A 15,159-nucleotide genomic window follows, 5' to 3' on the forward strand; every position below is an offset into this window, starting at 1 on the left:
GATCGGTATCGGTGATCGGCCCTCATGGGAGATCGGAATCAGAATCGGCAGGAAAAAACCTGATCGGCACATCTCTAATTTAAACCAAACATTCAAATTTTGGTTCATTCAAATTTTCACTGAATTTGTGAAAACCAACAAAGAAGATGCTTAGTTTTCCCAGAAGTAAAACCAAAATGTTGTCCAGTTCTTGTGAACCCAATTTCGTACCTCGTCTCGTCCCGTGAGCCAGATGTTTCGTCACCCTCTAGTGTTTATATGTGTGATGTAATCCATCACTATACGTGTTTGTTTTTGGCACTACCTCAGCTCCAAACCACTTTATTGATTTTCATTTCGATTGGAACTTAAACCGGATGCGTACAATACTGTACGTCTGTGCAGCTCAAACATGGACAGTCTGTCCCCTCCTCAAACTAAAACGTTGCTTATAAAGCTGAAGATCTCGCATCATTGCTCTGAAATATCTTCACATTTCAGCTTTCAGTTTCCTGCATGGCTTCATGGATCAACCAATGAAACAACACTCCATCCTTCTCCCTCACAATGACTTTTTGTTTGTCTGTCTGACAACATCATCATCATCATCATGTCTCTGCGCCAAGAGCTTCATCCTTACACTGCAAAACACAAAATCTTACCAGGAATTTCAGTTCTACTTTCTAGTGCAAATATCTTAATATACTTGAAATAAGACAAATGTAGGAGCTTGATTTAAGTCAATTATTCCTTAATATTGATTAAAAAAATACTAGTTATAAGTCGAGATGCACTTTTTTCTCTTCCGATACCTGAAGTAAAATAAATAACTGAAACTAATAAAAACAATAGGTTGACTACTTTGGTCAAACATGTAAAAATAAACTGCATCAAACCTTCTTTCAAATGGTTCTGAAAGTACAATGAGGAATTTTAAATATTGTTTAAAATAAATAACAAAGCATGTCGTCGATCAGAGGACAAAGCATAGAATTAGACAGAATAGATCTGCCTTTATGGATTGGTAACATTGTCACCGATACTTGATTTAAATTTTTTCGATATCGGAAGCGATATCGATATTGGTATCGGATGGGTTCATCTCTAGTCGTAAGTGAAATAATAGAAACAAGAAACTTTCAGGGAAAAACATCTTGAAATAAGCTCATATCTTCTTGAAAAGTTACTCATGAGTTAGTTTTTTTTTCTTATTTCAAGTGTATAAAAATATTTCCAGTAGAAACTAGACCAAAAAGTACTTGGTGAGATTTAGTTTTTACAGTGTAAACCTCCTTGGTTTCTGATTAAATGTCAGAAATGCAGAAAATGAAGCTTTCCATTTCTGTCCTAACACACACACCTCACCAGGCATTCCTAACGCTTCCACCCATCACACACACACACACACACCATCTACCCCTTCCTTCGCCTTCCTGCCCACCCTCCCGCTTCACAGAGACCCCCTGCCTGCCCTGGCTGTACTCCCGGCTCACTGGCACCGCCCTGCTGGATGGAAGAGGCAATGAACAGGCTAAGCAAGAGTGATCTTCTGCAGCTTTTTAATTTATTTTTTCCTGTTATTTCCAGCGTCTTGCAAAAGTATTAATACAGCTTGAAGTTTGACAGATTTTGTGACATAACAGCTACAAACTTCAATGCGTTTTATTTGGGTTTTATCAGATCGACACAAGTGGCAGAAAAGTTATGTTTGTTTTGGTATGAAATGTTTGCGTTCTTATTTGGTACATAACTCACATTTAGTCTGACTGATTGGAGAACATCTGTGAAGATTGATTTTTATGGTCTGGACTTTGACTGGGCCATTATATCATAAATATACTGTCATGGTAACGAGAGCAACATGTTTTGGGATCATGATCCTGATTGAAGATGAAACTCCTTTTCATTTTTTAATATAAATATCTATACGTCATATAAATTTCTTCATTATTTATTTTTTATTTGTGTATTAGATTTCTTAATCTGGGACCTGAGTTAAGCAATAAAAAATCCTTGAATCCTTGAAAGGGAACAAAAGTCACAAGATGTAGATATTTGTTTCTATTTTGATTTTAAGAAAGTTGTATATTTTTTTATTTTATTTCGAAACATTTCCCTTGTTGCCTGGACAAGTTCAAACAAAAGACAAAATTTTAATGAAGAAACCTGATTTCTGCAAATAATTGGACATTTGAAGCATAAAATGTGTGAAAAACGTCAGTTTGTGTTGATCTAATACTGAAAATCCCAATGAAACATTGAAGTTTGTGGTTTTAATATGTCAAATTGTGAAAAACTTAAGCGGTTTTAATAGTTTATCAAGCTACTGTAGCTTTAAAACCCTTTCCTGCTCAGGACCCCGCACTTCTGGTTTTTATTTACTTCTTTTTTTTCTTTTTTAAACTCTGACCTCAAACACTTTGTGTCCGAGTGAGGCTCTCGTATTTGTGGGTCTTCGTACCGTCTCGTCTTGATGACTGTTGTAGCTAGCTGCATCATCGTTTCCGTGCAGAAATACAAACCAGCAGCAGGAGTTTTTTGTTTGTTCGTATCTGTTCAGTGTTTGAGGTCATGGTTGACTGAAAACCAAAGCATGACAAACGAAAACGGAGGTGAGATAAATTTGAAGCTGCATTCAACCATCCGTGTGTTTGCATGTTCGGATCTGTCAGTGTGAGAACGAAGCAGCTTGCTTTTACTCTCTCACTAATCTTCACACTCCTTCCTTCTCTCTCTCTCTCTTTTTTGTTTTATTTTTTTATTTTACTGACTTTATCTCCCTGCAGCACACGCAAACAAAACTACATGATGAGCTTTGCCAGACAGACCGGGATGCGTCACTACTACAGCCGCAAGCGGCGGGCACTGCAGCAGCGTGCCTGAACCCCCCGCTCTCCTCCTGACCGCATTTCGCCCCGTTGTGACCCGTCCGCCGGTGGATTCGAGTCCAACCGCCCATCTTCTGCTCGTTCTCAACAAATCACCTTGGCTTTCTCAACCAAACCCAATAAAACTCATAACGAAGGAACAAGGCGGCCATTTTGGAAAGGATGGTCCACGGTTTCGAGTTCTTTTGTAATTGTCGCTGCCATTCCTTTAAGTCCTTGGCCGTATCCCTTCTTTTCCCACCACACTGTGAAATTAAAAGATGATTTATCACTGCTGAACTGACCAGCTGGTTGGAGAGTAGCCTCCCAGTTCCACTGAGCCGCCTCCAAAGCTGCCAAACCAGTAAGCCAGGAGAAGGACACACAATGACCATAAAGGAGGAACAACAATGAAGCTTCAAAAAAAACTGAAAAAGAAAAAAAAAAATAGAGTACTGTGTTCTTGGTGTTCTGTGTGTTTGTGGGTTAATTTTGTGATAAGTTGACTGTGGTGTTCCGTTCATTTGTTTGTTTGTTCGTTTTCTACTAATTCATATGGTATTATAGGGGAGGGGCTGGGGGATATGCTGGGTTTTGTTTGCCTTCTTTTTATTTTTTGGATCACATGAGCAACGAGCAAAAAGCCTCAACAAACAACCAGAGAAGGAAGGAAAAGATTTGCACGGAAACTGAAAAAAGAAATTATGGGGAAAAAAATTTTTTTTGTTATAGTTTTTTTTTATATATATGTTGGTTTCCGAAAAATACAGATATTTATGGTAAATGGTTCTTCACGTAACCTATTTAAGATGCACTGTGCGTGAAATCTGTATGTTATTTTCCAGTGTTAAGTTATTAGACAGTCGAGTCAGGCTCTCGGACTGCAACATCTCCCCTCTTCCTTCGCTTTCCTGCGATGGCGAACTGGAGCTGATGTGGATTTAAAAAAAAAAAAAAAAAAAGTACTTTTCCACCAAAAAACACACAGACATTTTGAGGTGAATTACAAAAATGTTCTTAAAAAAAATAAGGAAATTCTGAGCTCGAAAAGTTGTAAAATTTGCAAGAAATAAGTCAGATTTTTTTAGGCTGATCTCAAATGTTTCTAGAAAAAAACTTGGAAGTTTCTGAGCTCAAAAAGTCAAAAATGTGAGAAAAACTCAAATGTTTAGGTCAATTCAGTTTCTGGAAAAAACATTTAACTTTCTGAGCTTGAAAAGTCGTAAATGTGCACGAAAAAAACTCAGAAATATTGGCATTAATCACCAAAATGTTCTAGAGAAAGCTTGAAATTTCTAAAAAGTTGAAAATTTTTACTTTTGGAACTCAGAAAATGTCCAAAAGTTGTGAATTTTCTACTTTTTGAGCTCAATAATTTCCACCTTTCTTATAGGAAATATTGTAAAATTTATCAAAATTTGTTTTTTCTCCCAAATGTTTGACCTGAGCACATTTGTTGTCTAGAACATTTCTGAGATTAATCTCAAAGTTTCTGAGTTCAGTTATTGCAAATTTATGACTTTTGGTGCTCCAAAATCTGAGATTGATATCAAAATTTGAGTTTTCTGAAAGAAATTTACTCCTTTTTTTCTGTCTACGACAGCCCCAATTTGCCGTCGTCCTTTCCTGTTTTCTTGTGCTGTTTCCTCCCTTTTTCCTCCCACTTCCTCTCCCTCTGCTGATTTCTGATACCTGGAGGTGAGGCTCTATTAGTGTCGTTTATGGACGTCTGTGTAACATGGACCCTCTGACCCTCAGTGTAACTCCAGTATAGCAATCTCCTGTATATATATGTATATCCACTATGGGGAGACCCAGCAGCCTTATAAAAGGGAAATAAAGAACTGTCAAACCTCAAACTCTACATTTTGTCACGTTTTTTTTCCCTCTCTTAAAAGCCTACATGTTATCTGTCATCTAGGACTTGAGAAAAATCATCTTTAATTTCTAAGCTACAAACCTGAGAAGCAGCAAGAAGGCCTGAAGATATTAATCTGATCGAAAGGAAAAGAATTAGGGCAACTAAAGTTTATTTTATCAGAATTCTGACTTGAAACTATTTTTCTAGTCTTTTTCTCACAATTGACTCAATTATGTTTTCATAATTATTTTTTCTCAATTAGTATTCTGATCATTAGATTATTTAATCTGAATTATTTCTCGTTTTTTCTCAGAATTCTGACTTTAAATTATTTTTTCTCAATTTAATCTCAGAATTCTGAGGAAAGTTGGAAAAAATTAAAACGAGATTTTTTTGCTTCTGGTTAATTTTTTTTTTTTTTAGCCATTGAAATTGCAGGTATGACCAGGTTTGTCCTATTTACACAGTGCTTTAAAAAAAAGTCTTGCACAGCATTATTTCATCTGAAATATTTTATTACAGATCTTGGAATAAAAACATAAATACTCATAAAAACATGGCAATAAAAGCGTCTGATGGCGCACACTGCAGTTTTCAGACTGCGTGTTCACCCCTCAACCTCTTATTACTTATTTTACTCACAAACAAGTAATAACGGCGGCAGCCAGAAGAGATATAAGAACATAAAAAGGTTCGACCTTGACCTCTGAGTTACAGTACGGCCAGTCACAGCAGCTGAAGGTCATGCCGTAGATCGTCCCTCTGAGCCGGATGTCGCTTTGTTTTCCGCAGCTCTTCACCGGAAAGCACCCCCTCGCCGACAGGGCAGTGACGTTTCCATAGCGACCCAGCGCCTTGAAGCACACCTCGCGAGGAGGACACTCTGTCACAATGAGTTCAAAGGTCATCGCCTCCTCCGTCTTCAGGATGGGGCTGTAGAAGCACAGCAGATTCCCACAGAGCAACGAGGGCAGAAGAAGAAGAAAACACAAGATGGCGGCAGGCAGCAGCTGCAGAACGTTCTGCCTGGGGAACAAGACGAAGGGAAAACTGGACAAACTTATTTTACTTATTTTCCCAGGAAAATCTACAATGTTAGCACAACTGTAAATAGAAAACCCCCCTGAAATTTCTCGATTTATTCCGAAAATTTTCTAGAAAAACTTGGAAATTTTTGTTTCAAGAGTTCAAAAAAAAAAAAAAAAGTCAACTTCTGGACTTTGAGAGATCAACATTTCTGAGTTTTCAAGGATTTTTTTTTTATTTCTGCCTAAAAGACTGAAATTTTTAGATTAATCTCAAATTTCCTAGAAAAATTATGAATTCTATTTATTAAATTTGAATTACAGGGGGAAAGTTAATTTCTAGAACTTTTATTCTGGTACCAAGCTATAAATTAATCTCACTGTATCATTTATTCTTTGACTTCTTGTTTTTGTCAAATTTTAGTTACTGCTCGTTTATTGAATTTTAAATAAGTTCATTTATTCTGTTGTATTTTTACTTTAAACTTAGTGCCTTCAATAGTATTCATCTTGTCAAAGATGTCCTTGTTTTATTTGGAAAATCATATTGTACAGTTTTTATCCGGTTGTTTGATTTACTGATTACATTTAATTAAGTTTGAGACCAGTTTGTTGTAAACTGCACAAAAATCTGGGATTTAAAAAAAAAGTCTAATTTCATTTTATCAGTTGTAACAAGTTTGAATGAATTTTAATGCAACATCTGTGTTTAAGTTGGATCAAAGGTTTCCCAACCTTTCCAAAGTTCATGTTGGTTTGTGGCACTTTTATGGGAGAATATTAGTGACGTACAAGTGGAATAGCTGCGTTTCCATTGCCAATATGCGCAAAACTTTAATATCCCGCTAGTGTCAAAAAAAAAAAAAACATTTTGCAGTTGTGGCGTTTCCATTAAATAAATAAATGCAGTTAGAAATTAGATGCAAATTCATGTTGCACCAACATCCCAACACTTCCTGTCTTCTTTCCCACCATCTGGTTTCACAACTTACAATGCAAAAAGTGTCTATTGTTGATTTGCAACATTTATTTTGATACAGCTGGAAAAAAATGAATGTGCTTGGCAGTTTTCCTATTAAGCAAGTTTATTTTTATAATTCCAAGTTGTGCAAGTTCATGGGAACAAAAACCCGAGTTGATTTCCCTGTCCAGGACTTAAGTCATTTCACTTACCTTTAACAGGTGTTACCAATTTCACTGTCACACCCAGAGTGTTACAGTTGGAAAGGAAATGCAGTACAATTTTAGTGAACTTTAAAACTTACCCAGTCATTTCACAGAGTTTTAACTCCAACCAGCCAAACATGAATGTTTTCTCTCAGTGTCTTTGGAAGAAAGTTGCACCTTTAAGCACACCTGCTTTCAATAAACAAGACAATTGTTTCTTAATCATGGTGCTTTATTGACCAGTGGCCACAGGCTAATCAGGAGGATGGATGAACAAGCCAACCTTTTCTCTCTGGTTTAAACATGCAAAAACCACCAATAACTGCAATAATACATTTTCCCCCTTTCAATTGAAAAAGTTACAGCATGCAAACATCTGACTAAATGCGAGTCTACTGTTGGGATCTAAGGTTAGGTCCAACAGGCCTCCACACGCAGCTATAATTTTGTATCAGAAGATGATGTGGTTTGGTTTGAACAGGGACTCTGGAGCGTCTTCATTAGAGTGGAGAGGAGATTATCTGGACTGGTCTTGAACCAAAGTGATACAATCAGGCTGGTGTTGACCCTTGGTGTAAGGTTGCATTTGTTTCCACAGCAGCAGCTGTGAGTGAGGTCGTAATGTTGCCCCCGATATCTGACCATTTCCTGGGAGTTGCAGAGTTTGATATCCAAGCAGCCTTGAGAGGACAGAACATGGCGGAAGCCTTGCCATCCCCAGGAACTGGCGCAGCGATGGTTGGGCGGACACTCCGTGTTGAGGGTTGAGCAGGGTACGTTTTTGGGCATCAGGGGGCAGAAATTACAAAGAAGGGTCCCCACAGTGGAAGCAGGGAAGATCAGAGCAAACAGGAGGAGGGTAGAGGTCAGGTGCCAGGTGGAAAGATGGACATCCACTCTGATGGAAAGAATAGAAAAAATAGTCAATTAGAAAATGAACTGATGTTTTTCAGTATCTTTGTATGAATTGAATTCTTACCTGCTTTTTCTTTGATACCCCATCTTCCTGTAAGTGTAAGCCACCCCCCAATCAATTTAAATATGTGCCAACATCAGTTCCTCTGATTATCAATCTCAATCAGGTGTGTTCAATGCCAGAGAGTGTTCTCCGCAGTCTTTAAGGGTTTCTAAAGAAATAAAACACTTACTGGCAAGAGTTAGCAACAGAAATTCTTCAGAAGCTTACAGAAATCATTTGCTTTAACAAGTTGAAGAAGGGTACAATTTAGTTGTCTAAAAATCAGTTTAAATAACATTTTTTAATTATATAATTTTTTACATTTGTTTTTAAACTACTTATGTCAGTTTCACGTTATTTCAGCAACCAAAGCGGATTTGAAAAATCGCTTCCGTTAGCTGTTAAAACAGCAGGCTCTATTGCTGTTGGTGCTCTTATTTTGAAATTTAACCGGACGTTCTGTTAAGAGAGGCGGAAACCGAAGTAATGGGAAGACGCTGCTAATGTCGGACCGGCTAAAACAAACTGCTATTATCATATCTAAGAAGTTAATACGTTTCTGAGATCCTGGGTTACAACTACAAGCTAGCGAAACTAAAAATGAAATAAAGTACGATACTATAAAAGTAAGCTAGCAATATTTTTTTAAAAGGAAAACGTCGAATTCGTCTTGTAAAACAAACTTGTTTCCACCATACAGGTATATAAAGAGTAGAAGCCTCATGCACCGCTCGGACGATTAGGGCGGCTATAAGTATGCCAGCCAATATTAGCTGGCATTTTTCCGGTGGATATAAATACAGTATAGTAATATTCTATGAATAAAAAATAAACTTATCTTACTTATGAAACGTTATCCCCTGAGATCTCACGTTAATAGTCTGTCGATCTGAACAAAAATATCCGGCAGTGCTGAGGTTTTTTCTGGTGTTTGGTTTAGCCAAGTAGGAGGGACGACCAAGATGGCCGCCGTATTTCCTGCGCCAGAGCAGCCAATGCGAGGTCTATGTTTATGGTTTCCACCACATCTTACTACTGTTGATGCGATGAGCGGCTAGATTGAAACGAGGTCTTTACCGGGGGGTAGTTGGAGTTGCTCCCAGTTTCCCATATGGCTGCAGAGGGCGTTCCAGTTGACTTTTCCGACTGGGTGGTCGGAATTTCCCAGTTCCGAATGCAACTGGAAAGCAGCATTAAAAGTCACTGCGAATATGGGGTAAGAAACAAGAAGACAAAAGGCTTCCAAACCAGATTGCACTTCTCAGTTTATTCATGTAAAACTACATCTTAGTCACTACTTTGACTAAAAACAAAAACAAACAAAAAATCTGTACAGTCCCGGAAGAAAAAAAGGACAAAATAAAAGATTTCTGAGGCAAAAATCTAGACTGTGGCGCCATCTGGTGGCCAATACAGCACATTGATCAAAGCAGCAGCAGCCGTCCATCCATCCATTTTCTGAACACCCTTGTCCCTCAGTGGGGTCGGGAGGGGTGCTGGTGCCTATCTCCAGCTAACGTTCTGGGCGAGAGGCGGGGTACACCCTGGACAGGGCGCAAGTCTGTCGCACGGCAACACAGACACACAACCATGCGCGCACACACACACACACACACACACCTAGGGGCAATTTAGACAGACCAATTAACCTAACAGTCATGTTTTTTGGACTGTGGGAGGAAACCGGAGTACCCGGAGAAAACCCACGCATGCACAGGGAGAACATGCAAACTCCATGCAGAAACACTGGGGCCGGGAATCGAACCCAGAACCTTCTTGCTGCACGGCAACAGCTCTACCAACTGCGCCACTGTGCAGCAGCAGCCGGTGAGTTTTAATGGTTTGTTGCATTGTTGTCAGTCAGGCCTTTGCACCATAATTACTAAAATGAGATTTAATTTCCTCGTTGAAATCCTCCTTCTTGCCTTCCTGCTCATGTTCTATCAAAGGAGAGCTGTGAATCCTTGTACAAAGGTTCCTGCAATGAAAAATAAAATTAATAGTTGGAGTTAATGTGTAAATTATAGATTATTCACAACATGAGGCAACTAATTTAAAAATAAGCATGTCACGATTAGCAATTAATCCGTTAGTCCCATAATAAATTAGAAAGAATTTCTGATGATTAATAAATGTTTTGAAAGTCAGTTTTGTTTACAGAGACATATTAATCCATTTTTATTTACAATTTTGGTTGCAATTGTTTTTTTTTATTTCTGTTTTATTTTTGGTTGTCTTGTTTTATTTTGGATATTGGCATCACTGTTGTAATGTCACTAGAGACTTTTTCATTATTTATTGAGGAACCATTTTTGTTATTTGTTTTGAACTAAAATCTCAGGAAAAACAGGAACTGTTTTTAAAATGAATTTTCTTTTTACGTTGTTAAATCTTTTTCTATCAGAAACAATATTTTTTGTGGCATGAAAATAATTCCAAATGAAAATCGAATTATGATTGAGTCTGCCACAATAAGGGTATTTTTATTTACAGAGACATGATAATCCATGCAATAAGTTTTTATTATTGTTTTTAGTAATGTTCTGTTTTGAATATTTCAAATATGCTCCAGGATTAAGTGTTCTTTACAAAATTAGGGTTTATTTTGTCTTTGAGATAATATTATTGCCAAATATTATTGTTTATTGCAATAATTACTGGGACAATTTACCATCCAGTAAAATTTGTTAATGTGATAAGTCTGCTTAAAAGTCTATTTCAGCTGAGTAATTTTGAGAAATCAGAGAAAGCCCACAATAAATCAAACCTCTCCACCAGATTGTTACTTTCTAAACATATTAAAGTTGTTTTGTATAGTTAAAACTTCCACAAAAAATGGAGCACTTCAAAATAAAGCATAATATATTTGCTTACAGCCAGCTCTTCCTCCTCATCGTCTTTGTCATAATCTCCCCAGTCTTCCTGTTCCTCTGAGGGGTCGTAGCTGTAAACCGGGATCAGATGGTGGCGCAGCTCATCTAATCTGAAGCACAAATAAATACAACCAAACTGAAATGGGATGGAAACCTTTCTAAACCCAACGGTGTCCAAAGTGTGGCCCGGGGGCCGATTGAGACCCTCCAAGTGTTTTTTTTTTTTCAGCCCTTGACCACAATAAAAAAATTTTTTAAATTGCACAAACTTGATTTTCCAGCTCTAGTTTATATTTGTGCAAAAAAGGTAATCTTACTGGGATTTTCTTTTAATGTAGACAGTTTTAAATCTTCTAAAAGCATTAATTAAATAGGAGTGCTAATATCCAGTCATTTCTACTGAAGAACAGATTTTGGGGAATTCATTCAGCACAGATTATGGAAAACAGTCAACATTTTGCAGATTTTATGTTTCAAATATTCAATGATTTGCAGCTTTCTTTCAGGCAGAAATCAGGCTTCTTTATTTTATTAAAATGTTGCTTTTTGTTTATAATTGTCCAGGGAACAGAGGAAATGTTTGGCAAAAAAAAGTGCAGCTTTTTTAAAATGTAAAATAAGAATATCTACATTTTGTGCTGTAAAGTCAGTGACTTTATGCAATCTGTTTAACTTCTTTAACTAATTTGAATAACAAACCAAACCTGATGCATTGTTTAATAACTGGGATCACATTGTGTATGATTGAATGGAAACGACTCATCTGTAAAGTTTATCAAGATTACCTGTTCTGAATAATGTGAATATATAAATAAACTGAATTGAGCTGTGCAGAACATTTTGATGCAAACAAAATTATTTCCTCTAGAAATAATAAATACATAAAACTCCACTCTTGAAAATTCAGTATATGGAAGTTTTGATATTATTGAATATTTTGCAAATATTTTTTGTAGAATGGTTGCTCAGAAATAACTGAGTTTGAAAAAGTAAAAAAAAAAAATCCACTTTTGGAAATTTTCTGATTCTCTAAGTCCAAATTCTTTTTATTTTTGAAACTCAAAAATTTCCAATTTGTTTTCTAGAACATTTCTGAGATTAATATAAAAATTTCTGATTTTTTTTCTAGCAAATTCTCAACTTTCAAAATTCATATATTGCCTTGTTTTCTCTTGAAAATGTCTGTTTATTCAAACTTAGAAAAACTTTTAGATTAATCTCAAGATTTTTTCATAGCAAGTTTTCAACTTTTGAAACTCAGAAATCTCTTTGTTTTTTCTAGAATATTTCTTAGATTAGTTTTTGGTGGAAATGTACTCTTTTCTTCTTCTCCTTTACATCTCCAGTGGCCTGAATACACCATAGTATAAATGACTTTTTCCAGAAATTCTAATCTTTTTTTCGTTTTTTATTTATTTATTTATTTATTTATTTATTTATTTATTTGTTTATTTATTTATTTCATTTTTTGAAAGGCCAGCTGTATCTCCAATTATAAAATAACCCAGCTGTGCAACTTGTACAGCTGTTTTTCTGTCCTGTGTAGTTCAGGCTTTCTGGTTGAGGAGGGTAACCTGTAGTTCGCTTATAACTCGGTCTGGCCTGCTGAGGTAGCAGCTTTTTACCGCAAGTGCAGAGAACAATGTTTTGATTTAGCTTTGCAGACACAAGCGGATGTTTTGTTTTGTGTGACAGGCGACATGTATGTTGCTGGGTTGGTTGTGGTTTTGCGCACACCCAAGTCTTGCTAACGAACCCAGACGTTAAGCAGCTAAATAGTTTTGTTTTATTTTGCGTTTCTATCTGGAGCTGTTCTTACTAAATACCCGGATGTCGTGGAGCTTACTGGAACATTACACGGTAAGCGCCTGGCATTTATGACTGGAAACAAAGCACCGTAGCCGATTTACCGTAACCGTGGTTTCGTTTTTGCCAGAAGCCTGCTCTACAAATAAGTAAACGTGTCATAATTTTTACGACTTGTTCTCCCTTTTTAAATTATTATTGTAATTACAGAGCCCTGAAAGAGTAAATTAAAAACGTCCTGTTCAGTTTTAGTTTCGATTTGAGGTTTCGTTCCTTCATGCAGGGCCGACCAAAGCTTTTTTGGGGCCCTAAGCAGATTTTCATTTGGAGGCCCTAATACTAACATGCCAATAACACCAGATGCTTCATAATTCCTAGGCTATGTGTGTAATATGCCAACTAGCATTAGCATGATTTGTAATTAGCATACATAAAACTAAAGCAGATTTTTAACCTTACAGGAGCAGCAAATTAAAATATTGATTTTGAAATGCATAATGATATTTAAGTGTGATATATTTTAACGTGACAATATTACATTAAAATTAATATTATGACAATTTAATGTGACAATAGTTGATAAACACTAAATTTATGGTAATTAAATGAACAAGTTTGATATTTTATATTTCCCCAACATCTTGAAGATATTGACCTATTTTTTCTGTAACAGGTATAAAAATAATATATATTTTATTTTTTCATGTGTAATAGCATTTTAGTTTATATTATTCTATCTTATGTTAAATATATAATCTTGGGGGGCCCCTGGTGGTGTGGGGGCCCTTTGCAGCCACTTAACTTGCAGACTTTTGTTGTGCATCTCATTTATGCAACTTACCTTGATTTCCTTTTCATATAGAAAACCTAAAAGAGAAATTTGCACAATATTATTACCATAGTTATGTCATTTGCTTTAAAGTATATGAAGTAGTAGACAGATTCTTACCACTGCCACTATGCAGCCGCTGAGTGCGAGTACAACTAGAGGCAGGAGGGCGTAGTACCCGGGGAATTCAGGTTTTACATTTGGAGTTGAAATAACGGAGGTCGTGTGGTTCAGATTCATTTCTCTTCTTTCCTGTTTGGCTCTTTTTCTGTTGCTTCTTCAGGAAGGTTTCTGCTCACACATTCACATGAAAACTGCTGCAATTCCCAAAAATAAAAGGTTGTCAAGACATCCAAATCCCAGAGTTCATAACGAGTCCTGCAAAAAAAAAAAAAGCAAAGAACACACACTGTAAAACCTAATTAGTTTTCATTACTTAAAGAATATATCATCACCTTCATAAAATAACAGCTCAAATTATTTTAGGAAACGCATGTCAACTGTTTTTAGTTTTCATTAATTAATTGAGTAACATTAAATTGTGCAGTTTTGGTGAGCGTCACTTATTAAATTGACTTAATTAATCCAAGTATGTTGTAATTACTTAAATGGCACCCAAAGCTTAATTTTTATTATAAACCACAAAGCTTTCTGATGGCAAAATTTAACTAGAAACTAAGAAAAATAAAGTTTCTTGATTGAAATGGCTCCATGCTCCTGCTTTTTATCTACTCAAACTTTTAGAGAAAATATGGAAGTAGTGAACTTTTTTCAGTAAAACAAACACAATCATATAAAAAGTGGCTTACTTAGTAACAATGCATTGTGGAATATCTTGCTGGTGGAGGTATTGCCTTTCACATAACTTCAAATCAACTAAATTAATTTTTAAAACATGTTTACCTCAAAAAGCCCTCAACTTATTTAAATAATGTGTAACGATGTAAAAAAATGAGTTAAGTCGACTTAATTTATTCCATAAAAGTAAACGTTTGTACACTGCAAAAACACAAAATCTTAGCAAGTATTTTTTGTGTAGCTTCTGGTGCAAATATAATAGTAAATTTGAAATAAGGTTTCAGCAAGAAATATGAGCTTGTCTCAAGTAAATATTTTCTTGATGGTGATGGAAAAAGTGCTTGTTCCACCGCCAGATTATTTCACTTCATAACATGGGAAAAATGTTTTGTTATAAGTTAAATAATTTGCCAACTGAACTGGTACTGAAATCAATATTAAGGAATTATTGACAAGCTCCTAAATTTTGCTGAAAAGTTATGTATACATTAGTTTTGTCTTATTTTAAGTGTACTAAGATATACATGGTAAGGTTTTGTGTTTTTGCAGTGCATACACCCAAAAACTTCATCCATCTTTTCCAGCTGAACACAATGTTACAGTTCTCCGACAGTATGTGCTGCAGATGATCTCTGAAAGGCGGTGGTGACAGTAAAGGATGAGTTAAGAAGAAAACCGAGGACTCACTGTGTGTGTGTTCGCTAGCTGCAGACGCAGTCACCCATCTTCCTCCTTATCCTCTCCTTCAGTGTCGCTCTCCTACAGAACCAGAGCGCTCATTCTGCAACCTGCTCTCCAACATTCCTGAATGAGGAGTGGGTCAGTCGCTGCTTGTTGCTAAAAGTAGCACATTTTAGGGCAGGAAACCTCCTTCAGGCATTAAATCCAGACCATTAGTGCTGGTTAAATGTATTTTAATCTGTAGGACTCTGAAGTTTGTTTGAGTAGTTTCTAAATGGCATGTTCAGTGGAAGTGGGGTGGTTGTGTTTAGGTTT

General features: G+C 36.4%; 3 protein-coding genes across 3 annotated transcripts in view; 1 reads left to right on the top strand and 2 right to left on the bottom strand.

Moving 5' to 3' along the window:
* Window positions 1-3,314, top strand: part of reln (reelin) — a gene marked incomplete at its 5' end in the record, with an annotated part of 132,580 nt that extends 129,266 nt beyond the window's left edge. The window contains one exon of the mRNA XM_015056507.1: window positions 2,766-3,314. Within this exon, the coding sequence (XP_014911993.1) occupies window positions 2,766-2,862 (97 nt within the window). The remainder of the gene's footprint in view (window positions 1-2,765) is intronic.
* A 3,798-nt stretch (window positions 3,315-7,112) lies between these two features.
* LOC106962228 (sperm acrosome membrane-associated protein 4-like) lies at window positions 7,113-8,806 on the bottom strand. The gene is made up of 3 exons (XM_015056510.1): window positions 8,701-8,806; window positions 7,879-8,026; window positions 7,113-7,797 (listed from the first exon to the last, which is right to left on the bottom strand). The coding sequence occupies exons 2-3, from the start codon at window positions 7,899-7,901 to the stop codon at window positions 7,338-7,340; spliced, it is 483 nt and encodes a 160-aa protein (XP_014911996.1). The 5' UTR covers window positions 7,902-8,026; window positions 8,701-8,806; the 3' UTR covers window positions 7,113-7,337.
* Window positions 8,807-9,676: 870 nt separating this feature from the next.
* LOC106962225 (uncharacterized protein C3orf18-like) lies at window positions 9,677-14,971 on the bottom strand. Its single transcript, XM_015056506.1, has 5 exons — window positions 14,840-14,971; window positions 13,486-13,682; window positions 13,378-13,403; window positions 10,732-10,840; window positions 9,677-9,835 (listed from the first exon to the last, which is right to left on the bottom strand). Exons 2-5 carry the CDS (start codon window positions 13,603-13,605, stop codon window positions 9,791-9,793), a joined length of 300 nt encoding a protein of 99 aa, XP_014911992.1. The 5' UTR covers window positions 13,606-13,682; window positions 14,840-14,971; the 3' UTR covers window positions 9,677-9,790.
* Between the last annotated feature and the right edge of the window lie 188 nt (window positions 14,972-15,159).

The sequence above is a fragment of the Poecilia latipinna genome, unplaced genomic scaffold (genome assembly GCF_001443285.1).
Source record: "Poecilia latipinna isolate Pla-1442-1.1 unplaced genomic scaffold, P_latipinna-1.0 Scaffold1387, whole genome shotgun sequence".
Taxonomy (NCBI): domain Eukaryota; kingdom Metazoa; phylum Chordata; class Actinopteri; order Cyprinodontiformes; family Poeciliidae; genus Poecilia; species Poecilia latipinna.